At 34.8% G+C, this 27,355-nt stretch overlaps 3 protein-coding genes and 1 pseudogene across 3 annotated transcripts; all 4 read left to right on the top strand.

Moving 5' to 3' along the window:
* Positions 1–761: 761 nt before the first annotated feature.
* Positions 762–2,731, top strand: LOC137748645 (large ribosomal subunit protein uL10-like; annotated as a pseudogene).
* A 3,658-nt stretch (positions 2,732–6,389) lies between these two features.
* LOC137748899 (anthocyanidin 3-O-glucosyltransferase 5-like) lies at positions 6,390–8,497 on the top strand. Its single transcript, XM_068489091.1, has 2 exons — positions 6,390–7,574; positions 7,733–8,497. The coding sequence occupies exons 1-2, from the start codon at positions 6,602–6,604 to the stop codon at positions 8,197–8,199; spliced, it is 1,440 nt and encodes a 479-aa protein (XP_068345192.1). The 5' UTR covers positions 6,390–6,601; the 3' UTR covers positions 8,200–8,497.
* Positions 8,498–20,562: 12,065 nt separating this feature from the next.
* LOC137746718 (anthocyanidin 3-O-glucosyltransferase 5-like) lies at positions 20,563–22,023 on the top strand. The gene has a single exon (XM_068486720.1). It carries the CDS (start codon positions 20,563–20,565, stop codon positions 22,021–22,023), a length of 1,461 nt encoding a protein of 486 aa, XP_068342821.1.
* A 2,247-nt stretch (positions 22,024–24,270) lies between these two features.
* LOC137746607 (cleavage and polyadenylation specificity factor subunit 2-like) lies at positions 24,271–26,795 on the top strand. Its single transcript, XM_068486617.1, has 10 exons — positions 24,271–24,419; positions 24,512–24,680; positions 24,898–24,994; positions 25,094–25,220; positions 25,341–25,456; positions 25,608–25,702; positions 25,809–25,960; positions 26,074–26,131; positions 26,219–26,324; positions 26,455–26,795. Exons 1-10 carry the CDS (start codon positions 24,271–24,273, stop codon positions 26,748–26,750), a joined length of 1,365 nt encoding a protein of 454 aa, XP_068342718.1. The 3' UTR covers positions 26,751–26,795.
* The last annotated feature ends 560 nt before the right edge of the window (positions 26,796–27,355 follow it).

Below are 27,355 nucleotides of genomic sequence, written 5' to 3'. Positions count from 1 at the left end.
ATGTTTTAGCTTATTTCTCAGCATTTGCTTAATTTAAGTGGCTTTCGTTACCCTTCTGGTGTAGGCCAGCACGTGACCATCCCGATGTCCTTAAGACATCGGGGTCGGGGCGTGTCAATTCCTGACTTTTAGTGTACATATTCCTGCTCTCCTAAGGTCCTCACTTTGAGGATCTATGAATACTAAATGCATATTAGCCACAAGATTATATTAGTTAGATCCAAATGCTTAAAATATTTGACAACTTAATAAACCAAAAATCAACTTAAAAGTCCATGAATCATTAGAAAACTCATTTTCTTATTTTGGTTTATTAAGTTGTCAAATATTTTTAGCCTTTGAATCTAAACTAATAAAATCTTGTGGCTAATATCCATTTGATCCGCACATGTCCTTAAAATGAGGACCTTAGGAAAACAGGACTTAGAGAGCTGAAAACACCTTCTCTCTCCTGTAAACACAATCAATAGAAAAACCCTAGCCGTTGGCTTTAGCCCTTAGGTTGGGTGCCGATGGCAACCTCCCTTTTTTCTGCTCCTTCCCTCCTGCTCTTCTTCTTTTTTTTGTCTCTTTTCAGTTCTCTTATGATTTTTATCTCAGTTTTCCTTGAGTTTAGTTTCAATTTTCATTAAGCTTGCCTAAAAATTTTGGGCTTCATATCCCTTTCTCGACATTCATCTCCACTATTTCGGCGTTTTTCGTTAGTTTTCACTTTTGTTTATTTAGTTTTCCTTCATCCCTCTCCTTCAGCAGTGCTTTCTTTCCATCATCTTCACCTCTACCCAATTTCCAAATCCTAATCTTAATTTTGAACTAATTAACCACCATCCCCATTTTCCAGCTCCATCACACCTTCTTTTTCTTCCTCTCCTTTGCTTCCCTTCCTTTTTTCCAATCCATAATTATGAATTAGATCTTAGAGTGTTGGACTTGATCTTAACACAAGACCATACACCAATAGCCCATTGCGGAACCGGCACGCCGAAAAATATTGAGCGAATGGTTTGGATCCAGAATATTTTAACCAAAAACAACCCTATAGTTTTCTTTAATCAAAAGCATCTCAAAATTAACCATAAGGACAGGGCCTCCAAATTCTACATGGGCTGGATTACAGGGCTCCACATAGAGAAAAATAAGTTTCCAAAAGTACCCCTAACAGAAGATAGCCTACGATTCCAAGCTCTGCTCCCTCCTCGACGAGTATGGCCAAGTCCTCATTGTCGCCGCCGACGTCGGTTCCAAGCAGCTCCAGAACATCCGCAAGGGGATGCGCGGAGACTTCGTCGTTCTGAAAGGGAAGAACACGATGATGAAAATGTCTGTCAGGATCCATGCGGAGAAGGCGGGCAACAATGCCTACCTCAACTCGTCCCTCTCTGTGGTACGTTCTTTGGCTCCATTTATGGTTGCTGATTTATTTGTATTCGTTGGTTTTCTGATTTGTTGTTGTTTTTGGGATTTAGGGCAACGCCGGTCTGATTTTCACAAAAGGTGATTTGAAGGAAGTCAGCGAAGAGGTTGGCAAGTACAAGGTAACCGAATTCGATTTCCATTGTTCGAATTCATGATATTATCAATTTTAATGCGTTTTAGTTGTTGTAGTGATGTAAGATGCTTATTGTGTTATAGGAAACTATAATCTGTAATTGTTTGTTGTGTAGATTTCAAATTGGTATGAAATTTAGTGTATTTATGATCAATGCGAAACCCAATTTGTTGAATTATCCGTAAGAGTAAAATTATGCAGGTTTTGCTGTTTTTGAATGTGAGTAATCTAGAGTTACTGCTTCTCTAGTATACCTTAGCAGAAAAGGAAAAAAAAAAAAAAAAAAAAAAAAAAAGAAAAAAAAACTGCTTCTCTAGTATACCTTAGCAGGAGGCATCTTTTTTCGACTTGGATGATTATTTATCGAGTTTTCATATTTTATATGGGTTTAGTTTGCCTCATGATAATTTTTGTTAGTTTTCCAATCTGTCCCATTCTGTTTATGTGTTTTACTATTTCTATCTAATTCCTAGGTGTATTTTATTTTGAATTGAATAGGCTAGAGCCCCTGCTCGTGTTGGTTTGGTTGCTCCAATTGATGTGGTGGTTCCTCCTGGTAACACTGGTCTTGGCCCATCTCAGACATCTTTCTTCCAGGTGCGTAATAATCGTTCACGATAAATGGTGATTACTTTTTTGTGGGTTTAGTAGTTCTGACTTGGTATGTTTCACATTTCAGGTGCTCAACATCCCCACCAAGATTAACAAGGGTATTGTTGGAATCATCACCCTTGTTGAACTTATCAAGAAGGGAGATAAGGTTGGCTCTTCTGAGGTTCCCTCCTTGCCAAGCTTGTAATCAGGCCATTCTCATATGGTCTTGTTGTCCAGATGGTGTATGACAATGGTTCCGTCTTCAGCCCCAGAGGTGCTTGATCTAACTGAGGATGATCTCATGGAGAAGTTTACTTCTGGTGTCTCGATGGTCTGTCATTGACGTTGGCCATCTCATACCCCACCCTGGCAGCTGCACAACACATGTTCCTCAATGCCTACAAGAACATGTTGGCAGTTTCTATTGCCATCGATTAGAAGGGGTTGTTTCGATATTTTTACAATGGCAGTAAGCTACCATGAGATATCCATCCACAAAGACATAAACCTCTTGTATAATTTAGCAAATACTCTACACAATCATGTATGAATTATAACTTTCACCATATGATCACCATATCTTTTTTCTTTCTTCTACTATAGATGTTGAGGGACGGGTTGTTACAGTGGGTAATTTTGCTGTATTTTTAAAAATAATGTGAGTAATTTTGCTGTAGTTTCATAAATAATGTGGTAATTTGCTGTAGTTTCATAAATAATGTGAGTAATTTTGCTGTGGTTTCATAAATAGTGTGGTAATTTTGATGTAGTTTCATAAAGTGTGGTAATTTGTTGTAGTTTTAAAAATAATGTGAGAAATTTTGTTGTAGTTTCATAAATAGTGTGGTAATTTTGTTGTAGTTTCAGAAATAATGTGGGTAAAGTTTCAGAAATAGTGTGAGTAATTTTGTTGTAATTCATAAATAGTGCGGTAACTTTGCTGTAGTTTCATAAATAATGTGAGTAATTTTGTTGTCGTTTCATAAATAATGTGGTAATTTTGATGTAGTTTCATAAATAGTGTGGTAATTTGTTATAGTTTCATAAATAGTGTGGTAATTTTGCTGTAGTTTCAGAAATAGTGTAGGTAAAATTTCAGAAATAGTGAGTAATTTTGTTGTAGTTTCATAAATAGTGTGGTGATTCTGCTGTAGTTTCATAAATAATGAGAGTAATTTTGCTGTGGTTTTCATAAATAGTATGGTAATTTGCCATAGTTTTAGAAGTAATGTGAGTAATTTTGCTGTAGTTTCATAAATAGTGTGGTAATTTGTTGTAGTTTCTCAAAAGGCCAAATAACAATAAACCACACGTTAATTTTTAACTTAGAAAACAGAACTCAGATACCCAAATTTTGTAACACCACAAATTCTAATATCAGAAAACCCAATTCATGTTCATCATTGGAAACAAAACTCAGAGTACATAAGGTGTGGACCTCCGACCTCGATTATCTTGGCGTGGACTTTGATCTTGACACCGTCGAGGATGTCTGTCGTCTTAGAGGAGAGGATGGTCTTAGCTATCATCCAATTACTAAAAATGTAAATCCCACCCAAATCCCAAATGCAATCTTGCAAGTTCAACTAGACTACCCATCCTAACTACCCATCCTGGCATTATTCTGCCGTGATGATTGTTGGAATAGCTATTTATGAAACTGTACCAAGAATTAGATATTATATATGAAACTGGACCAAGAAATAGACATTATTTATGAAACTGTACCAATTACTGTACACTGTTTATGAAAATGGATCAAGAACTAGACACTAATTATGAAAGATGACCAAAAACTAGGCATTATATATGAAAGTGGACCAAGAACTAGGTACTATTTATGAAACTGTACCAAGAATGAGATACTATTTATGAAACTGTGTCAACTACTATACACTATTTATGAAACAGTACCCAATAACTAGGCAATATTTACGAAATTGAATCAAGAACTATACACTATTTATGAATTTGGACCAATAAATAGTGTTATACCGTTCAATTTCATAAATAGTATAGTACCGTTCAGTTTTATAAATAGTATAGTACCGATCAGTTTCATAAATAGTGTTAGGTTTCATAAATAATGTAGTACTATTAAGTTTCATAAACAGTGTAATTTTGTTCAATTTCATAAACAATATATGTTATGGACACGCAAATCCCACATGTCGGGTTATTTTTTTAATAATTTTAAATCTATCTTCATTTCCCATGCCTTTTACTAGTAAGCAACTCATGCTAATTAGGACTTTGCCTTTCTCCTTTCACAAAGTTTGCCGATGACAAACTAACCCACCCAAAAGGAAAAAGCCATTCTTAAAGCTCAAAAAAATGACACTTCTCCTTCAAACCTCTTTGTTGTACTTTCAACAATTAGGGGAGCAGCAAATCCGCACTCAATAACTTTAAATGAAAAAAGAAAATTATTTCCTCACTCAAGAATTTCAATGTCGAAAATTCAATAACAAAAACAAACACAACAGCTCCAGCTTCCCGGTCTCCGTCGTCTCCAGTTTCATCATTATTCGATTGCAGAAATTCAATAACAAAAACAGAACCGTAAATTGAAATCAGAAACGACATCGCAATAAGCAAATCTTTTAAACAAGAAACCGATCGAACGAGAAAGAGAGCGTGTTATATTGACACAGGAGACACCGAGCTCCAGAGGCTCGATGCTGAGACGCTCGCCCTTGCTATCGGATTCGATCGATTCAGTTGATTCGAAAAATGGTGGAATTCGAATTGAAAATGAAAAATAGGTTGGGTGGAGGGGGGGGGGGGGGAGAGAGAGAGAGAGAGAGAGAGATTCAATCAATTCAATTGCAACAATGGAGGAAGTGGAATTGAATTGGAAATAAAAATAAACGAAAACTAATGAAAATAATTTGAAAATTTTGAGTTTAATGATAATGACAAAATAAGAGTAAAATGAATAATATCATGATTGATTTTTTTAATATAAAAATATGATTTTTCGTTAAAATGAATAGTACTAGAAGTTTTTCGTTAAAGCTTTCTAAAAATAATAGCAGAGAATAGAAAGAGAGACTGAGAAAGGGAAAGAGTTATGGAACCGGCAGAGCTTGGCATCAGGGGTAAAATGGGAAACTCAATGTTTGGATCATTTTGATTGGACTGGTTTAGTGTTGGGCTTTGTTCTAATCATTAAATAAAGTTATTACATGATATTTTTTTTATTAACTTTCAAAATTTTTAAGCTCTTTTCATTAGTTTTCCTTTAGTTTTATGGTAAGACTTCAACTTTTTTCATGGTATCAGAGTAGGTTGGCCCAACGGCTACACGTACTTTACGTCATCCAATTCGTATTATCCACGTATTTGGCTCAAAAATTCACCATAAATGAGAGAGCATGTGGAATGTGAAGATAAAAAAAGTCTCACATTGGTGAAATGAGAACATTGTAAGAACTTATAAGAGATTGAACTACTTTACATATTATCAATTGATTTTACGATGAAACTTTAAGTTTCTTTATTAATAAGTTCGATCAAAATTAAAGTTTGGTGTGGGATCTCATGTCTGGGAGGGGGTGGTGACGGGCGACTTGGGCATGAAAGAGAATTGATTAAAAGAAGAAGATTATGGATTCAATTTCATTCCAATATTTCTCATATTTACTCATACGTAAGAAATTAAAAGAAAATATGAAATTAAATTAACTAGAAGACAATCATTGATCTGATTGTCATTGTTTTATTTCTCGGTATCATATCGTAGGAAGATATTTTCAGAGGAATGAAGGAGATAAATATGATTGTACCTTTCACTGATGCCGGTCCTTCTGTAGCATTTCAGATGAATACGCCTCTTGAAATAATTCGCAATCAACGACACCCAGAAAACTCCGCTACAGAAAAGTATTTGTCAACTCATCAAATAAAGATAAAATTTGCCAGGAGACTTGGCTTTCCTTGCCGGTTAATATCTGTCATCTTTGAATAGTGGCGTTTCGCCCCTTCGGTCGTAGAAAAGCTTCATGAAAGTCTAAGGATTTGTCCCTTTCAACTTTGCACGTTTAAATGAAATTCAAGTCTGTTGTCCTTGCTGTCGCTATACTGCACTCAACTCTATGCGAGAGGTCAAATTTTTATTTTCTTTTAGATTATTGGTAATCGCAACCTGGATAATCAAGGCGGAACAAATAGGTTATTAAAAAAATTTTAAACTTTTGATTTTATGTTTCAATTATTTTTTATGAGATTTTCATTGAGAAAATGAGTTAATTCTCACATGCATTAAAAAAATAAAAACATGCTGATATGGACATGAGGTTAAGGAATTTAATTTAATTTTTAATCTTAGTTAAGGTATTAATCTAAAAGTAATCTTGTCCAAGGATTTTTGAGCAAAGATTATTTTGATTCGCTTGTTTTCCTTTTTTAAAGCTCAGCCGGTGCACTAAAGGCTAAAGCCTTTGCCCTCCGTTTACTATGAGCTCACAGCCACATGCTGCCATACTTTGCAGCCCAGGCCTCGGCCACCTCATCCCCGTCCTCGAACTTGCAAAACGACTTGTCACCCACCGGAATTTCACCGTGACGATCTTCGCCATCCCATCTCCTGCTTCCAAGACTGAGTCTGAGCTCCTCAAGGCAGCCGCCACCCCCAAATTTTTTGACATTATTGAACTCCCGCCGCCCGACATTTCCGGCTGTGTTGGCCCCGACGCTACTGTCGCTACAGTCCTTGCAGTCATGATGCGTGAAGTACGACCCGCGTTTCGGTCAGCCATACTTGGAATGGAGTCTTCTCTTCGTCCTACAGTGCTTATCGTGGACCTCTTCAGCACCGAGACTCTGTCCATCGGCGACGAGCTGGGGATTCCCAAGTATGTTTACATTGCTAGCACTGCATGGTTCGTAGCTTTGACCGTCTACGTGCCAGTTTTTGATAAGGAAGTGGAAGGAAAGTACGTGGACCAGATTGAACCGCTGAGAATTCCGGGTTGCAAGCCCGTTCAGCCCGAAGACCTGGTTGACCCGATGCTGGACCGGACTGACCAACAGTATTTGGATTACGTAAGGAGTTGTACTAATTTGCTGAAGAGTGATGGGATTTTGATGAACACATGGGAGGACTTGGAGCGCAAAACAATAGATGCGTTACGGGATGAGGGACTCTTGGGTAGAGTGGCTAAGGTGCCAGTTTATCCCATTGGACCATTGACGAGGCCGGTCCAATCAGCCGGTTCAACCTCAACCGGTCTAAGGGAGGAGGGCTTGTTTAATTGGCTAGACAAGCAACCTTGTGAATCTGTGATATTTGTGTCATTAGGGAGTGGAGGGACTGTGTCCTTTGAGCAGATGACAGAAATGGCTTGGGGTTTGGAGTTGAGTAAACAAAGATTCATTTGGGTTGTACGATCACCGGCTAAATCCACAGATGCTGCTTTCTTCACTTCAGGTAATTTTCAAACTTACCTAATATATATCATCAAATTTTATTTGTTATCTTCGTAGAAACTTTTATCTGTGTAACTTTATTAATTTATAGTATTTGATAAATCATTGATATTCTGTTACAATCGATACTTTCACTTACATTTAATATATTTATTTAAGGAAACCGAGAGGATGACCCATTGACATATTTGCCCAAGGGATTCTTAACCCGGACCCATGACGTTGGGTTGGTTGTGCATCTTTGGGTGCCTCAAGTGGACATTTTAAGTCATCCATCAATAGGAGGATTTTGGTCACATTGTGGATGGAATTCAAGCCTCGAGAGCATCACCAATGGAGTACCGATGATCGTTTGGCCACTCCATGCAGAGCAGAGGATGAACGCTACAATGTTGACTGAGGAACTTGATGTTGCCGTCAGATCGAAAGTGCTACCATCGAAGAAAGTGGTTGACAGAGAAGAGATAAAGGAAATGGTGAGAAAAATCATGGTGGACAAAGATGGTGAGGCAATAAGAGGTAGGGTTAAGGAGCTTAAATTAAGTGCTGCCAAAGCATGGAGCGTAGGTGGTTCATCATATAATGCAATTTCTCAAATATCAAGTGGCAATCAAAGAAAATGCTAGGAGAGTTGGAGAATATGAAGGCTCTCAAGTATGCTTACTGTTTTCAATAGGCATTTTAACCTAAATATTCTTGAGAATTGTCTTAGCTTCTTAATTTAGTCCTTATAAATAAAAATCGGCAAACTTTATTAGTGATTAAACTGAGGAGTTAGGTCAATCTCAGCAACCATTTTAGTTAAAAATCATTTTGAATATTGTATGATGAAGTATAAGCATCAATAAGATATATGGCAGAATGGTGTGTATTCTCTTACTATTGGGCAAATTACATGTGCAGAATAAATTTTGTTCTCCTTTTGTTCTCAAGCAGAATAAATTTTGTTCTCCTTTTGTTCTCAATCACACCAATTGGTCTGGTCACAATAAATTTTGTTCTCCTTTTGTTCTAAATCACACCAATTAGTCTGGTCACATAAATATATGTATACAGGAAACCTTTAAGGGGAAGGGATCTCTGTTTTTTTATTTTATTTAAATGGGGATTAGTTGTGAAGTCCACATCACATCAAACTTTAATGATCTGTATCGTCTATTTTTCAAGTTGCATCTCATAGATCATCCTTGCAAAGTATTAGCCAAATCGGAAATGTTAAGACATTTAATTGAGTTCAAATAAATTAAGGAATATTTTGTTATATAAGAAACAATGAAATTTATCTTAATAATTAAATTGGCAAATGGTTTTAGATTGAATTGAATTCTTATAAAGATGATCTATGAAACGAGACTTACAAAATAGACGGTTCGGATCATTCAAGTTTGATGTTGAGTAGACCACACACTTAATCCCCATTTAAAAAAAACAACGGAGATCCCATTGCATAAAGGGCCTGATACACACACACACACACATATACATACATACATACATATATCCTTGTAAAAAGAAGTATGTATTTTGTTATCATACACAGATGAATATTCATACTACATAACTTGATTCAGTCAATTTTTTTTAACAGTCTGCATAACTTGGTTCAGTCAATTTTTTTTATGAGAAACTAATGAAAAGGGTTTGAAAACTTTGAGTTTTAACGATAAGGACAAAATAAAAGGTAAAGTTAATAGTACCAGGATTGACTTTTTAGCGTAGAAAGGTAATTTTTCGTTAAAGTGAACAATACCGAGGGCTTTTCGTTAAAACTCCTTTTTTTTTTAACAGTTATGTTAAATGCATGTGAGGCAGGTTTAAGTCCTATATGATAGGATTTAATATAGCAAACTTTCATAAAAAGGATTTGGGTTAAATTTATACTAACAAAAAACTATGCTGTAACTTTATTTAATGAAAAAGATTTAAATTTTAATGAAAAGCCCTTAAACTTTAATAAAAATGACAAAAGAACTTAAATTTTAATGAAAAATACATAATTTTAACATTAAAAAAAAAAAAACTAACGCAGGACCCGCGTGTCTTCACACATACTGTTTATGAAACTTAACGGTACTACACTGTTTATGAAACTTAATTGTACTAAACTGTTTATGAACTACACTGTTTATGAAACTTACTACATTGTTTATGAAAGTTAATGGTACTTCCCTGTTTATGAAACTTACTACACTATTTATGAAATTTAATAGTACTACACTGTTTATGAAATTTAACAGTACTACACTATTTATGAAATTTAACGCGTGCTGGGCACACATGTTTATATTTTATGTTTTTTCTTTTTGTCCTTATTATTAATTAAAGTTATTAGATGATTTTTGGTTAACATGTAAAGTTTTGAAGTTCTTTTCATTAATTTTCCTTTTAATATATGGCTCCGTAGCCAAGCCTAATTACGTAAATATCATATCAATAAACATGCTAGAAAGACATAATCAGCTAATAGTTGCATAACTAATGGGTAATATTAAGGTAATGTTACAACAAAATTTCAAACAAAATCTTAATTAAGGGTAGCTATCAATTTGTTTTGGCTTTATTGGTTTGAATTTGATATACACACTAATGCAAAAGAACATATTAAAACCGGTTTTGTGGATTGTTAAATAGGTATTAGGAAAGCTTGAAAATTTCTTTGTTTTACGTAGAGCTTTGCTGGGCTTCACTAAAAGAGGAAATTGAATTGGGACCTTTATTCATACTTTCCCTATTAAAACAGACCAATGGTGTCTGAGGGCTTGGAAATTGGGTATTGAAGCACCAGGTGAACAACTTTAGACATCAAAAGCCCAAACTGTGAAGGACAGTTAACCACGATTTGATTACGACCCAATTCTTTTCTTCCTTTGTTAGAACTTAGATATCAAAAGTTAGGGTAAATTACATTTTGCATCTTTAAGTTTGTGATTAATTGTAACCTTATACAACACTTTTAAAAGGGTAATGCTAGGTAGATTAAATTTGTAAACTAAATTCTGTAAATTAAATGATGTGGTTGTTGATGATCGGACTATTACTAAGTATTGATTAACGTGCGTATTTCTTATTGATGACATATAATTTGATTTGTAAATTTTGTCTGCAAATTTAGTCTTCCTAGCATTACTTCCTTTATAATATTTCAACCTCATACTTTTACTTATTATTTCATTTCAATTTCGTATAGCTATCTCAATTTCTATTAGTTTCTCTATTATCTATCTAGGAGGACGTCGTGGGTCTCACAATTTTTGTACCATGGGGATAAAAAACTAATATTGTAGATAACGAGTTCAATATTAAATTATTAGACCAAAATTCCACATTTTTAGTATAAATAATATCATCATATTAGAAAAAGACGATGAATAACCTTGAATCAAACACATTATTTAAGGAACAAATGCTTATTAGCCACAAGACTATAATTTCGTTCCTCACTTTTAGTGTACATATTCATGCTCTCCTAAGGTCCTCATTTTGAGGATCTGTGGGGACTAAATGTATATTAGCCACAAGATTATATTAGTTAGATCCAATTGCTTAAAATATTTGACAACTTAATAAACCAAAAATCCACTTAAAGTCCATGAATCATTAGAAAACTCATTTTCTTGTTTTGGTTTATTAAGTTGTCAAATATTTTTAGCCTTTGAATCTAAACTAATAAAATCTTGTAGCTAATATCCATTTGATCCTCACATGTCCTTAAAATGAGGACCTTAGGAAAACAGGACTTAGAGAGTTGAAAACACAATCACTAGAAAAACTCTAGCAGCTGGCTCTAGCCTTCAGGTTGGGTGTCGATGGCAACCTCCCTTTTTTCTGCTCCTTCCCTCCTGCTCTTCTTCCTTTTTTTTTTTTTCTTCCCATTTTTTTTCTCTCTTTTCAGTTCTCTTATGATTTTTATCTCAGTTTTCCTTGAGTTTAGTTTCCATTTTCACTAAGCTTGCCTAAAAATTTTGGGCTTCATATCCCTTTCTTGACATTCGTCGCCGCTTTTTCGGCGTTTTTCGTTAGTTTTCACTTGTTGTTTTGAGTTTTCCTTCATCCCTTTCCTTTAGCCGTGCTTTTCCTTTCTTTCCATCATCTTCTCCTCCACCCAATTTCAAAATCCTAATCTCAGTTTTGAACTAATTCACCGCCATCACCATTTCCCAGCTCCATCACACCTCATTTTTCTTCCTCTCCTTTGCTTCCCCTCCTCTTTTCCAATCCATAATTATGAATTAGATCTTAGAGTGTTGGACTTGATCTTAACACAAGACCATACACCAATAGCCCACTGCCGAACCCGCACGCCGAAAAATATTGAGCAAAGTGTGGAACAATTCACATCGAAACAAGGGTATTTTACACACCTCATTTGCCGCCCCCCTCCTTTTGTTGCGTTTGGTGACTTTATGTGTAGGTGTGGCTGCGGGTGTGGTTTTTGATGGATTCATCTTGTTGAACACTTTCGGATCGAAGGTGACGGCGTCAATTTGAGTTCTGCTGCTTGAGTTTAGAATTTTTGTTGTTGTTGCTGTTGGTTTTTGCTATGTATGGTCCTAAGTTTGTGTGGACCTCCCATTGTATGTTGAGTTGTAGCTCTCTCTTAGCTTGAGCCCTTTTACTCTAGTATCTCTTTGTTTATTAGGATTTTGTGTTTAGTTTGGACTTAGTCCATCTATCAGAAATTGTAATTTCCCATGATCTTTAATGAAGTTTAATTTCTAAAGAAAAAAAAAAGGAGAGCAGGACTCCATGTGTACATAAATGAATGACACTAAACGAATATACAGTTAATGTTTCTTATTCAATTCAATTGTTTTTATGGTACATTGTGGTTTAGATGTATGAAATGTTTCTTATTCAATTTAAGTTTTTTTAGCGGTTTATCAAAATGTGGTCTCTAGCATTTTATTTTTTTCAGTTGGAAAAGGTTGATTAAGTTTATGCTTATAAGATGGATGCTTAGTTTGATTGTGTATTTTGAGAAAAACCATATTCATCTTATCAACCAACATTATCCAACCATTAAACTTCATTAAAGGCAATTGTATGTAACAGATCAAATGAAAAGGAATTTTAGGGTCTTTACTATACAAAGTAGTTGTGTCAAGATAAGACTGTCATGTATTGACATTGTCTTTAATTTAATCACTTAGCCTAATATTTTGGGTGGTATCATCTTGGTGGATTTTAAGTGTAAAATATTATTATAAAAATCTCACAATGGGCTAGCATAATGTGGCTTTAATTCACATTTGGTAAAAATCGAACTTAAGAACTCTCACTTACAAATGAAGAGAAATATCACTAAACCGTACCAGCTATTTTAAATCTTAAATTATTGTTTACGTCTCTGGTGTAAAATCTTAATCTGAATACATAACATCTTTGGTGTAAAATCTTAATCAATCTGAATGCACACAACATCTTTGGTGTAAAATCTTAATCTGAATGCACACATGATAAATGACTAACGTTTTCTTTTAAACCTGAGGAAAAATCAGGTTATATTTTTTACTGTTGGATTGAGAGGTTCAATAGAATACTAAAACTTACTGATCCCACATAGAATAATACCTGTGTTCCCCCGTAGAATAAGGTAATTCACTATTTAAATTTCATAATCGATACAGTCAACTTCTTAAATTTCATTTGATCATCTCTATAAAAAATTATTTGAACCAAAATGGTTTAATCATCAAGATGTATGAAACAAATTGGCAGTGTGAGTATCCATTAAGTAACATATTCATGATGAATTATCCATGAATACATTTAAATGAGTAAATAACCTGTTAACCAAAATCTTCTGAAATTACTAGTTTAACCCTCTAATTAAAACAAAATATGAATAAGAAATATGGGGCAGAAATGTAATTTCACATAACCAAATTTTGTTTTTTTATTCAAAGTTTCACACATGTAATCCTAACATATCCCTAATTAAAAAAATAAAATAAAATCTATCACTCTCTTCCTCTCTCCTATTTCAAAAACAAAAACAAAAATAAAAAAATTTCTCACACTTTGTGTGTGCCCGTATGCTAATGAAGATTAAGAAACTGAATGATTGTAATTATTAAGTTTTACAATAAAGATACGTTCTTTGTAGAAGGTCACATATGTGTATTCTCCATTGAAGGAACAAAAGTATTGTTCTTCTAGATAATTCATGCATATGGTACTTAAAGTTCTAGAATCTAGATGACCTTGCTATCTATATGCATGCAGCATCTTTCATCTTCCTTTTTTATTTTTTCTTTCTGGAAAAAAAATTTGCAAACATGTGATGTTGGTTAACTACCTAATAGTTTCATATTAATTAGTGCAACATGACTCCTGATTAATTAAGATATATGGTTATTAATTATTCAAACAATTAACTGTAGTTATCTTGTCTTCTGCAAGCTCACTGGGGATGGTTTATTTGTCCATTGACTAGATCTAATATATACAATTCAAATAATGACGATTAGCTAGATAATCTAAACTAAGACCCTTCTAGTGGAAGAGGATTCTCTTCGGATTCACTTTGTGGAGATCCTAAGGATTTTCACATCCTAACTGTTCATCATATATAGTTTTTATCATATATTATTTGTATTTAATTTTAAATTAAAAAAAAAATCAAATAATTTTTAACCGTACAATACACGATAAATGATTAAGATGTGAAAACCCCTAAGATCCCCACAAAGTAAATCCGGATGGGATCCAATTCCCCTTCTAATTACTACTTTTAATTACTATCCAAATAATGACGATTTCAAGATCTAATTACAAAATTAAAAAAAAAAAAAAAAAAAAAACTCTTGCGTCACCATATTTTTTTATTTCATTAACTAGCCGCCGGTAAAACCGTAAAATGCTTGTACGTCTCTGTCTTATAGTGTTCAAGAATATGATTATTATATACGAACTTGCTTCAAGTAAAGTGCGCAATTGTATACTTCTTCGTGTAGGACTCAAATTCCAATCTCCAGTTTTTGTCGAAGCTTTAGAGTCTATAGAAGTATCTCTAAACTAAGAAAAATTTTACTCTTCAATTTTTTTTTTTTTTTTTTTTGTCAAACAATAAAATTTTGATAGATTAGTTACTGACGGGATTCGAACCCACGCCGTCATGTAAGAACTCTTCAAAATTTTTTTGCCTATGTTAACATTGTGCACTACAACATACATACTTCACTTCATTTGTACATTAAACCATGTTTTATTTTATTAATTTTTCTTTTTTACATAACACAAACTTAAAAAAAAAAAAATTATACAACAATATTCTATTTTAATGAGCATGAAAATTCATGCAAAGTCACACAATGAGTTAACTATAATAATTAAATTTTTAACTTGCCATCTAAATAAATCGAACCCAACACATTCATGCAAAGTCACACAATGAATTAACTATAATAATTAGATTTTTAACTCGTCATCTAAGTAAATCGAACCTAACACTTTCCAATTATAAATAATTAAAAAAAAAAACCAATACGTGACAATGAATAAACAATTTTAATTAAAAAAGGAAATGACGAGCAGCTCTTCGTTGAGTACAAATTTTAACTAATTTTAATAGTGCAAAATGATGAGAGTGGTGGATTGCTTATTGTATTAGAAAGTGGTAGATCGCTTATCATCCTTTGGTTATTAATTTGCTTAAACTTTACCATTTGCATCACAATTTTTTATTTGTTGGATAAAGTTTTGAAATAGCATTTGATAATGACTTTAATATTTTTTTTTGTTGGTCGGCTAGATATTAATTAAGTAATTAAATTTAAGCAATTTTCAGCCATACTAGCATGTAGATTATCTCTGGTGGTTGTTTTTTCTACTAATTAAAAGTTGAGAAGAAGAGATATACAGTCGATGTTGTTCATAGTAAGCTTATTATTAACATCAATCGTTTTCAAACCATCGTGAAAAGTCGCATAATGGAGAATTGTATAAGAATTTGATCAGATAAATTAAGTTTGAACTTCTGTATTTATTTGCTTAGTATTCTTTCTTTCTTACTTCTTTTGTTTTATTTTAGGTTTGCTTGCATTCTTGAAGATGAAATTACAAATAGTGAAGGAAGTTCTCAACGGTGGCAGGTCTCAAGTTGGACCAATCGAGTAATGAATTTGACATCTAATTTACCTATCAAAAAATCTAGTATTAAGGATGTAATTGGCTAATTTTTATAATTCAATGACTGATTATTCTAAAAAAATAAATAGTTTAAAGACTTAATTTTCACTCAGATAATAATTCAATGACTAAACTAACAATCTTATACTTCAAAAAAATAAAAAATTAACAAAAAATTTATAAAGAATTTTATTTTTGAAAAAATCTTCTTAACATTTGTCGTGAGTTAAATATTTATACACGGTGCTAACAAACAGCGGGCTACTGACCAATGATTAAAATATAATTAGTTATGCTAACCTATGAGGGTCACTGTCAATCATCTCTGTCTGGATTTGGAGGCTGCTGTGATCCAAGTCGAACGTGCCCGGCGGGATGAACTGCTTGGTGAAAATATTTGGAAACAAATTTCAAGTGGTGATTGGTCTGGTTTGGGGCCAACTGTCGCCAATCAACAGATTTGCACGCATTATCATGCATGTAAAGCAATTTCTTGTGCTTTTTAAGGAAAGGGATCTAGAGAGGATTTTTTTTTCTTAATCCACCAAGTTCGGAGATTTAGATAATTGAAATTTAATCCAAAGACGACAAACAGCAACCCATTTTAAAAGTTATAATAATTTTAGTCATGAGATTAAGTTTCAACAACTCAAATCCCTGAACTTAGTGGATTAGGAGGAAAAGATTAGGAGATGATCCTTTTCCTGTTTTTTAAGTGCAGGCTGGCTCATGGTGCATGTAAAGCTATTTCTTTTGTTTATAAAAGTTTTAAAAGGCACTAAGTGCCAGTCAGGCGACGAATAAGAGTTTAGCACTGAGCTGTTTGGGCGAAGTTTGGGCGAAGTTTGGACGGAGTTGAGACTGTTTTTTTATTTTTTATTTTAATTAAATTTGTTATATAACATATAAACGAATGTCTAGTTATATTTAAAAATACATAATGTATTAGAATACATAAATTATGAAATAAAATGACATATTAAAAATATGAGATACAAACATATAATTAATGAGTGCTCATTTAAATATTCAATAAGTCTCTTACAACTTATTGAAAAATAAAATGCAAATGAAAGTTATCTATTTTTTCTCTAAGTGGGAGTCATGACTAAGCGAGTGTTTAGGTGAATCTAAGCAAGCGCCTAGGCAGGTTAGACGTGCATTTAGATAGGTCTAGACACCACTTATTCATTTCTAAATGCCTAAGATTAATTGAGGCAATAGTGCCTAAGCAGAAATTTTTAAAACATGAACTTTTTTTTTTTTTTTTTTAAAGTGCAGGCCGCGGGCTCATGATCTGCTTTTGGTTTTTCCTCCTTTGAATTGCTAGCTGTTAAAATTTATGCATGTTTGTTTTTCTTCTTTAAAATTTTAATTTTTTTTTTCCAAATCTTTTTGTATTGAATACTTGTGAATTTTTTTAAACTCATTTAAAATTTTGATTAGAATTTCCATAATTTATAAATTCTTTTAAAAAACTTTAAATTTTTAATTAAATACACCCCTTAATTAGTTGATTACTTGGAACGGCACTTTTATGTAATATTTAATGTGTAAACATCAATCATAATGGCCTATATGATCTTTCCCCATACATTCAACACTCAACAGGTTGAATTTGTTGCATACGTATATAATAGGATTATATACATAGAAATATTTATTGAATAAGTCTCACTTATGTTATATATATGTGGTTATCCAATAATGCTATTTGGACTCTATTTCAGACAATTTTGCTAATCATTCCTTGTATTAATACAAGTAGACCTAAGTTCGGTCCGGTGGTCGGTAAATAAAGTTTAAATAGGACCACTCATCGCTACAAGAAGAAAGATGCAGCAGCCACAGAGAAAGTATGACTGCTGTTGGCGTAGCTATTTAAGCATCTAAATATTAATTTTCAAATTTTTTAATCAAATATATTAAAATTACCATTAATAGGTGACCATATGCTTAATTGGCACGTATATTCAACGAAAAATTGTATTAACATTTCTAAATTTAACGCTAAGGTGCAAATTGGCCAGTTTTATGTAGTTTAGCCTCTTTAAGGGTTACATTGGGTGAAAAAATAGTTCAAGGGTCAAATCAACAACAACTTAATAGTTGATGAGGGTAAACGGTAATTTACACAGATAGTTAAGGAGTGAAATGATTACCTTACCCATATTTTAGTAAATGCAGGAAACTCAAGAATCAAAATGATTCCAATTCTTATTTCCTGTAAGTAAAGAAAAATACTTGACTACTCAAAGATGAGCAAGAACTCCTGCTCGAAACTCTTAGTGTTTCAATCACATAACTTTGTGTTTATGATCAGAACCGTTCATATTATGAATCACACTGTAAAGATCATCTCTGCAAAAAATAAATTAAAACTAAGGTCGTTTAGCCAATCTATTGTAGCAAATACATAAACGGTCCATAATGCTTTTACCAATACCGTTCATTTTTTTTTAAATAGTTGATGGCTAAACGACCTTAGTTTTAATTGGTTTTTTGCAGATGCAATCTTTATAGGGTGATTTATAATATGAACGGTTCTGATTATAAACACGAAGTTCTATAAATTGACAACGAGCAATTTTGAGAAATTTTAAGTAAGAGTTTCTACTCATTTTTTAGTAGCTAAGTATTGTTCGTAAGTAAATATGTCATAAGTTTGAATTAGATTTAGTTTTTTTTTTTTTTTTTGTCAAACAATTTGTTAGATTAGATGTTAAATTAGTTAGTTCGAACTCACGCCGTCATGCAATGGCTCAATTCCTTTCCATCACTGTGGTAAAGGGTCACTTGCTAAAATAGTACCTATTATGTCACATCCCGGTCTCCCGCCTTGAGGATATTGTCCGCTTTGGCATTCCTGGCCTGGACTAGGTCGCAGACACCAGGCTACCGCACGGTTTTGTTTTTGCAGGCCGCAGCCCCAAAAGGCCTCCTCAAAGGGTACCACCAGGCATGTACATATAAGGCCCAAAGACCACGCCCTCACGGGCGATGTGGGATACTGCAATCCACCCCCCTTAGGGAGCCCGACGTCCTCGTCGGCACACCACGGCCGTGAGTCTGGCTCTGATACCAAATTGTCACATCCCGGTCTCCCGCCTTGAGGATATTGTCCGCTTTGGCATTCCTGGCTTGGACTAGGTCGCAGACACCAGGCTACCCCACGGTTTTGTTTTTGCAGGCCGCAGCCCCAAAAGGCCTCCTCAAAGGGTACCACCAGGCATGTACATATAAGGCCCAAAGACCACGCCCTCACGGACGATGTGGGATACTACATATTATTAAATACACCTCACTTAAAATTAAGAAGTAAATAGCTTTTATACATAAATATGAAATGACTATTTAGGCCACATAAATTTTTTTTTTTTAAGGAAAATTAATCCTAATACACCTCAAATCATTTCTATATAATTTTCAAAAGGTTCTTCAAGCTCTCAAAAATGATCCCCACCCTCCGACAAGGCGAAAACCCAGCCATGTGAAATCTCTAAATAAGATCAATATAAATATAAAATATAAAAATAAAAGATCACAGAACAAACATCATGCATGAAACCCAAACTCCGAATTGCTAAATAAACATTCAAAAACCCGATAAATTGAACTGAGAATACGAGAAACCCTAAAAACCCTAATTTACAGAAACCCTAAAATTGAAAACAAAACATTTAATCTACTGAGATATGAAAATTGAATAGAGAAATAAGAAATTTTTTCTTTCGAACGTGATTCAACTTCCTCTACTTCTTCCGCGCATTCTATTCGTGGTGAAGAAGAGGAGCTTGTGGCACGAACACACGCGTGATTTATTTTTTTATTATTTTGATGTCGGGTGTAACATGAGAGTTGGGTGTATGCATAGTGTGTAGGGTGTGAGAGTAGTATTAAAAATATGTTGCAGTGTAATTTTTTTGAACAAAAATATATTATTTATACTAAGGGGGAGGAGATAGGTTAAGTCTCACAATATGTTAACAATAATATGGTTCAAATTCGTTTTTGGTGATAATCGAACCTAAGATCTCTCACTTAGAAGTAAAGATGAATACCACTAAACCGTAGTACTAATTGACGTATGTGGGGGTGTGTTAAATAAATTTTAATTTAAAAATAGATGTGGCGTGTTTAAGTATGTAGAGTATAATCAACAAAATGTGGGGTGGAAATAGAAAAACCTTTAATCTCCATGAAAGTTTGAATCCATTCAAATTGAATTAGATAGGCAAATTTGCGTGGATGAAAATAGATTTTGAATCTCAAGTGTTTGATTTGTCAAATAAATTCTTTTTGTTGTTTATACAATGATATATTTACATGAAGATAATATGAATTTAGCTACACAATAGCCACATCATCATTATTTAGTTATTAAACTTACAAGTGATGAAGAATACTATTGATCAATAATGTTAAGTGGCTACCAAATTAATTTGTTGTTTCATATTCGAAGTGCAAAAGTTCGTCTATCTTTGATATTCTATAATTGCGTAGGGCTTGTCTTCCTGTAGTATACAAAGTTACACACATGACACATCAATCTCTGTGCATTTGTCAACAAATACCGATAATAATTAAAAATCCAAATCCCATGTTCGGTTCATATTAATTTACTGTTAATCCCGTTTAAGTCTTAAATTATAGAATTTGATGCCTAGAGCAGCTCAGGCATATGTGTTTATAGTATATATATATGTGTGGTACTAGGTCTCAATGTTCATATCCTCACATGTATGCATGGTGTTCTAAAACATATGTGATTACTATCTCTTCCCTATAAACTCCTAATATATTGTCCCTTTGGTTCTTCTTCTCTCTGTAAACGGCAGCCTCTCTATCACTATACGTCCATGGAGATGATCACCAGCTCAAAGCAACAAGCAGCACTACTGTGCAGCCCAGGCATGGGCCACCTCATCCCAGTCCTCGAGCTCGGAAAACGACTTGTCACGCATCAAAACTTCACTGTCACAATCTTTGTCATCTCATCTCACACCTCTGATGCCGAGTCTCAACTCATTAACACAGCAGCAAACCCAAAACTCTGCCGAGTCGTCGAACTACCACTGCCAGACATTTCCGGCCTTGTTGCCCCAGATGCCGCTGTCGTGACAATCCTTGCGGTCACGATGAGAGAAGTACGACATGCGTTCCGGTCAGCCTTACGTGCCATGGAGTTTTGTCCCACCGTGCTAATCGTAGACCTATTTGGCACCGAATCATTTTCCATCGCCGATGAGTTTGGGATTCCAAAATATGTTTATATCCCTTGTAGTGCATGGTTTCTCTCCTTCATGATTTATGGTCCAACCCTAGATTTGGAAGTCAAAGGGGAGTTCACCCAACAAAAAGAGCCAATCAAAATCCCGGGCTGTAGGTCCATACTTCCACAAGTAGATGTCGTCGACTCTTTTCAGAACCGGACCCATCAGCAATACTTTGACTTTGTTGAGATTTGTAGACAGACTTCGAAGGGTGATGGTGTTCTAGTGAACATTTGGGAGGATCTAGAGCCCAACACTCTTGCAGCACTTAGAGATGAGAAATTATTGGGCCGGTACACAAATATGCCCGTGTTTCCAATTGGGCCACTCATGAGGCCCAATAAGCCAACCAGTTTGAGGGGAAATGTGTTTGATTGGCTTGACATGCAACTAAATGAGTCCGTGATTTATGTGTCGTTCGGAAGCGGAGGGACTTTGTCGTTCGAGCAAATGACCGAACTCGCTTGGGGTTTAGAGCTGAGTCAACAAAGGTTCATTTGGGTGATACGCCCACCTACCTTAACCGCAGATGGTGCCTTTTTCACCGGTGGAAGCGGTAGTGATGACAATAACCCAATAAAGTACTTGCCCAAAGGGTTCTTGGACCGGACCAAGGACATTGGGTTCATCATCCCTTTGTGGGCCCCACAAGTGGACATTTTGGTCCATCCAGCAATTGGAGGGTTTTTGTCGCATTGTGGTTGGAACTCAATCTTAGAGAGCATCACCAACGGAGTACCCATGATCGCTTGGCCACTCTACGCAGAGCAGAGGATGAACGCCACATTGTTAATAAAGGAGCTTGGTGTGGCAGTTCGGTCTAAGATACCACCGTGGAAGAAAGTGGTGGAGAGGGAGGAGATAGAGGAAATGGTGAGAAAGATCATGGAGGACAAAGAAGGTTTTGTGTTGAGAGATAGAGTCAAGAAGATAAAAGAAAGTGGTGCAAAAGCTTTGGAAAAGGGAGGTTCCTCTCACAATGCCCTTTCTCAATTCGCAAAGCACAGCGAGCTAATGTGCATGAACTTTGTAAATGGCGGAGAGTGATCATCGTATGGTTCCTTCCAGGAGACACAGAAGATGTTTTTGTGATAGTTTGTTGTGTTCTAATATGTGTGTTTGAGGTTGCTTTTAGCATTACGATGCATGAAAATCAGGAAGTGTGCTGCAAATTAGTTGCGTTAAATGATGCTTGCATTGTTTCAGTACGATAATTTGTGTAATATACGTGACTATAATAATGATTGTGTAAATTACGTATAAAATATTATTTCTCCTTTACTTGCATACGCACATTACTCCTGTTCTCTTATCCCTTTATCTTCCCTAATAGGAAAGTCGGGTCTACGCCAAGTAGTAAAATAGTGGAATAGAATATGGAGAGTAATGAGAGAATGATTAGTAACGAATAGAGAAATTGGCGTACTCTAGGAACACGTGAATTCAAAGTTTTTTGGACTCGGAGCTTGTAGTATGAATCATTTAAATCATTTTAGAGATGTACTCTTGAAAATGTCATGTTATATAATTTTACTTCTGATCTAATTAGAGTGATGTTATCTTTTTAATCAACAATTTGATATTAGGAGAATGAAAATCGAACACAAACTCGATGCAGAATTAATGTATTCAATTACTTGAACTACAGATCATGTATTCGTTAAGAGTAATGATGAATAGATGGGTATTCTTCAAATCACATTATATTAGAAGTTTGAGTTCACTTACTACATTAATTATAATAAGTTATAACTAGTTACCAATAAAAACATTATGTGTCACATAATGCGAACTAATACAAAAATGCAGTTACAATAATATTTATTAAAGTTCTCCATTGACCTAAAATTAATAATTAGCAATGCTAGATAAATCATCACACTAATGACCTAAAATTAATAAATTAATAATTATTAAGGTTGGCAACTATAATAAAAAAACTAAAACCTCATAATATATCCCATTTAGAAGACTTTTGGAATAATGGGCTTTCATGACAAGTGACAACATGTCATTGGTTTAGGGATTGAGACCACCAAGCAACTTGATAGCTTAGAATAATGGATAACATAAAGCATCGCAAGTTAGACACACACAATGCCTCTGCCAGTCAAAGCAAAAATTCTATCGTGTAATAAGGATAGGTTTTTTAACTAAAATAATCATTAGGATTTGCATAATTCTTTACTTTGGTCTCTAAGATTTGAAATCAATACAAATTATCCTTGAAATTGTTCACCATCAATTATTTTGATTATTCCGTGAATATTTGTGTTAAATAAAGATTAAAATAACAAAACTACCCTCAATTTAATAAACAATAGACCAAAATGATTTGACAAAAATTATGAGTATTTTTGTCATTTTATCCTTATTTAATGGAGATGTTTCACGAAATGACTAAAACGATTGATCGTGGACAAACTTAAAAGACTAATTCTATCGATTTCAAATCTCAAGGACGAAAATAATGAGTTATGCAAATCTTAGGGATCATTTTAAATAAAAAACCATAAGGATATAATTTTACAACATTACTTATTCAATAAATACTTATTACGTTTTTAACAATGACCAAACGATACGAGACGAACGAGTACAACAAGCCAGCCAACAGGGAACACAATTTCAGCTAGTAAACAAGAACAAAAAGCAAGACAAAACAAAGCAAACCAACAGAGTAATTACCAACCGGAAAACCAAAATCCAAGGCCTCCAACAAATTAACAACGCGATTTAAGCCAACCAATCATCCAAGAACCTAGCTAACCAGAAGCTTAGGACTGTTATCTCACTTGTCGGGCACACTCAACGATAGATGAGCCGATTTAATGTGACCTGACTTAGGTGCAGTTTGGGATTGAGGTGATTAAAAAAAAAGCTACTATGAAAAAAAGCTATGAGAATTTTTGGTGTTTGGTAAACTTTGAAAAGCAGCTTTGTTTCAAAATTTGGGGTGAAAAAAAGCCCAAAACCTGAAGCCGACAAGAAGCTGCAAATAGCAGCTTCCAAAAACAGCTTATTTTCAAAACACACGGATAAACAGTGTACGTTTAATGAAATATTGAATAACCCAAAACTACCCTCCTTTCCCTTCACCTCCGCTCTCACCTTTCAGAGCTCTCGCACATAACCCAAACCAGGAGAAAACCACTTTCTTGTTCGCTCGTTCTCTCGTTCCAAAAACTAGCGATCTCTCTCGTTCTCTCGTTCTCCAGGTTTCTCCAGGTAAGCTTCTCTTGTAAAAATTTGTTATTTATTTGTTTGGATTTTTCAAATTGGGGATGGGGAGGAATGGGAACTTCAGTTAAGGTGATGTCGCTGTGCGGCGTATATAACGAGAATCCGCTGTCGTATTTGGTCTCAATCGACGGCTTCAACTTCCTTATCGACTGCGGCTGGAACGACCACTTCGACCCCTCCCTCCTTCAACTCCTCTCGAGGTCTCTCTCTCGCTCTCTCTCTCAAGTTCAGTCTCTTTCTTGCATTCCTGCTTCTGTTCGGAGCTTCAATGGCGGAAATGCGATGTTTGCAGGGTAGCTTCGACGGTGGATGCAGTCTTGCTGTCGCATCCGGATACACTTCACCTCGGCGCGCTTCCGTACGCCATGAAGCAGCTCGGCCTGTCAGCTCCCGTCTTCTCCACCGAGCCGGTTTACAAATTAGGTCTCCTCACTATGTATGATCAGTTCCCCTCTCGCAAGGTAGCTCCACATTCAATTCACAAATCACAATTGATGCTAATTTAAAGTTTGTATGTATTTTTTATTCATACAATCGATATTGGGGAAGGGGGGACTCGAACTCGGAAGCGACGGGTGTAAGGGTGAATGCTCTTGATAAACGGAGCTACAAGTTGCTTTCAAAGATTGGATGTATTTGGATTTTTAATTTTGTTTTAATTTTTGTTTAATTTTGCAGGAAGTATTGGACTTTGAGCTTTTTACACTAGATGACATTGATTCTGCATTCCAAAATGTCACCAGATTAACCTATGCACAAAATCACCATCTTTCTGGTATGCCCATAAACCCTAATTATTAGTATACATTGTTCATAATTAATATATAAGTATTGGTGGAGTGGATATGATTGTATTAATGTATATAGTTTGTAGGCAAAGGAGAGGGCATTGTGATTTCTTCCCATGTGTCTGGACATCTCTTGGGTGGTACCGTCTGGAAGATAACAAAGGATGGAGAGGATGTTATATATGCCATGGACTTCAACCATCGAAAAGAGAAGTAATTTTCGCTCTTTTTTTTTTCAACTGCCAGCGGAAATTTGGTTAGTTGTATGTGTAGATGATGTTTTGGAATAGAGATTGATGATTTTGAACTGCTTACTGCTGTGATTTTCATCAGGCATTTGAATGGAATTAATCAATCAGCCTTCGTACGCCCTGCTGTTCTGATAACAGATGCCTACAATGCTTTGAACAATCAGCCTTATAGACGCCAAAAGGACAAGGAATTTACAGGTCTCTTAACTACTCTTACGAACCAGGAATTGAAGTTTTTCCTTCTCTTCATTATTTCTGTTTTTCCTGTTGCAGAACATGTATGGAACAAACAACTATCTATATGAGGTTCTTTTATTCTTTAACTGTTAGTTTCTGGTTATTATTTCAGATACTATAAAGAAGACTCTGCGATCTGATGGGAATGTGCTATTACCTATTGATACTGCCGGGCGGGTTATGGAACTTGTCCAGATATTGGAATCCGTAGAGGAGATGAGTGCTGTTTTCTATCCTTATTACAGCAACAGAACAATTTTCTCTTGTCATGTATATTGCATTTATTAATTTTGGTTCTTCCCATCAATTGCAGTGTTGGACAGAGGAAAATTTGAACTATCCCATCTTCTTCCTAACATACGTTGCATCAAGCACGATCGATTACGTAAAAAGTTTCCTTGAGTGGATGAGTGATGCTAAAGCAAAGTCCTTTGAGAAGACACGTGAGAATGTTTTTAATTTGAAGTAAGTGGTCTTTTCTATATATGTTCACTCTTGACTATTTGAAATTTTGATTCACTAAGTGGAATATTATTGTTTCTGAACAATTTACCATGTATGTTTGCGAACATTTGCAGGCAAATCAGACTTTTAGTTAACAAGAGTGAACTTGACAATGCTCCTGATGGTCCCAAGGTTTGCCATATAGACATATATACATTAGTATTTTATCTCTAGTTTGCCTACCCATTTGAATGACTATGACACATTCTTCCAATACAGGTTGTTTTAGCATCCATGGCCAGTTTAGAAGCTGGTTTCTCTCATGATATATTTGTTGAATGGGAAAATGATGCCAAGAATCTTGTGCTTTTTACGAACGAGCCCAGGTATCCTATCTGGACATAACTATCATTTTCAGGCGTTAAATGTTATGATTAGCATTCTAGATTCTTTGTTTCTTTTTTCTTTTTTTGCATTAATAGGCACCATATTTTGACACCTTCAGCTGTTTATGTAGTTTGGAAGTTTAGCTCGCATGCTTCAGGCAGATCCGCCTCCAAAAGCTGTTAAGGTTACCATATCCAAAAGGGTCCCTTTGGTTGGGGATGAACTAATTGCTTATGAAGAAGAGCAGAACAGAATCAGAAAGGAAGAAGCTCTAAAGGCTAGTTTGATAAAAGAGGAGGAATCAAAAGCTTTTCATGGGGCTGATGTCAACACGAGTGATCCAATGATCATTGATGCTAGCAATACGCATCCTTTGCCGGATGGTAGGTTTGAAGACAATTTCTGTTTCCTGCCAATCTTTTGAACGATGCTTGTAAGCATCTGAGAAACTTTCTTTAAATGGACATGTTCTATTTGGAATGAGCGTCAAAGCATTTACTCATTACCCGTTCAATAAGCAAGTGAAGATTGTCATTGCTACAATGGCTCTTCATAACTACATACGGAGGTATTCTGAACGTGATCGTCATTTTGATGACCCCAGGGACTTTTGCAAAGAAAGCGATAGTAGTGATGATGATGATGATGAATATCAAAATTATCAAGTTGAAGGATCACATGAGATAGAGGCATTAAGAAAAAGAATAGCGACAAGTTTGATGAATGCGTCTAATTAGACTACTTTCAAGTACATTAACAATATTGTACTAATGAATCCTAGCTATTCACTCTAAAATATTTCTATTAAAGTAGTTTGTCATACTAATTAATATTTAAGATAAAGTTTATAAATATTTTTCTTCTAAAAATAAAATATATTTAGTAATTCACTTTTATTTGTTAAGAAAATTAAATTAATAGCACATCTAGTATTATACCCTTTTTGGTCATTTCACACAGTCACAGCTGTTTTACAAAAAAGTTTACCAAACACTATCATACTGCTTTGTTTTTTTTTCCAAAAGCACT

Source organism: Pyrus communis, chromosome 10 (genome assembly GCF_963583255.1).
Source record: "Pyrus communis chromosome 10, drPyrComm1.1, whole genome shotgun sequence".
Taxonomy (NCBI): Eukaryota; Viridiplantae; Streptophyta; class Magnoliopsida; order Rosales; family Rosaceae; genus Pyrus; species Pyrus communis.
The sequence above is the reverse complement of the archived record's forward strand: the minus strand, read 5'-3'. Positions and strand labels throughout refer to the sequence as shown.

What these genes read in the sequence shown, in the direction of transcription:
- LOC137748899 (XM_068489091.1), top strand. Translation starts at nt 6,602, where the DNA reads ATGAGCTCACAGCCACATGCTGCCATACTTTGCAGCCCAGGCCTCGGC. An exon ending in TGCTGCTTTCTTCACTTCAG is followed by an intron (nt 7,575 to 7,732) that starts GTAATTTTCAAA and finishes TATTTATTTAAG; the next exon opens with GAAACCGAGAGGATGACCCA.
- LOC137746718 (XM_068486720.1), top strand. Translation starts at nt 20,563, where the DNA reads ATGGAGATGATCACCAGCTCAAAGCAACAAGCAGCACTACTGTGCAGC.
- LOC137746607 (XM_068486617.1), top strand. Translation starts at nt 24,271, where the DNA reads ATGGGAACTTCAGTTAAGGTGATGTCGCTGTGCGGCGTATATAACGAG. An exon ending in ACAAAATCACCATCTTTCTG is followed by an intron (nt 24,995 to 25,093) that starts GTATGCCCATAA and finishes TATAGTTTGTAG; the next exon opens with GCAAAGGAGAGGGCATTGTG. An exon ending in ATGCTCCTGATGGTCCCAAG is followed by an intron (nt 26,132 to 26,218) that starts GTTTGCCATATA and finishes CTTCCAATACAG; the next exon opens with GTTGTTTTAGCATCCATGGC.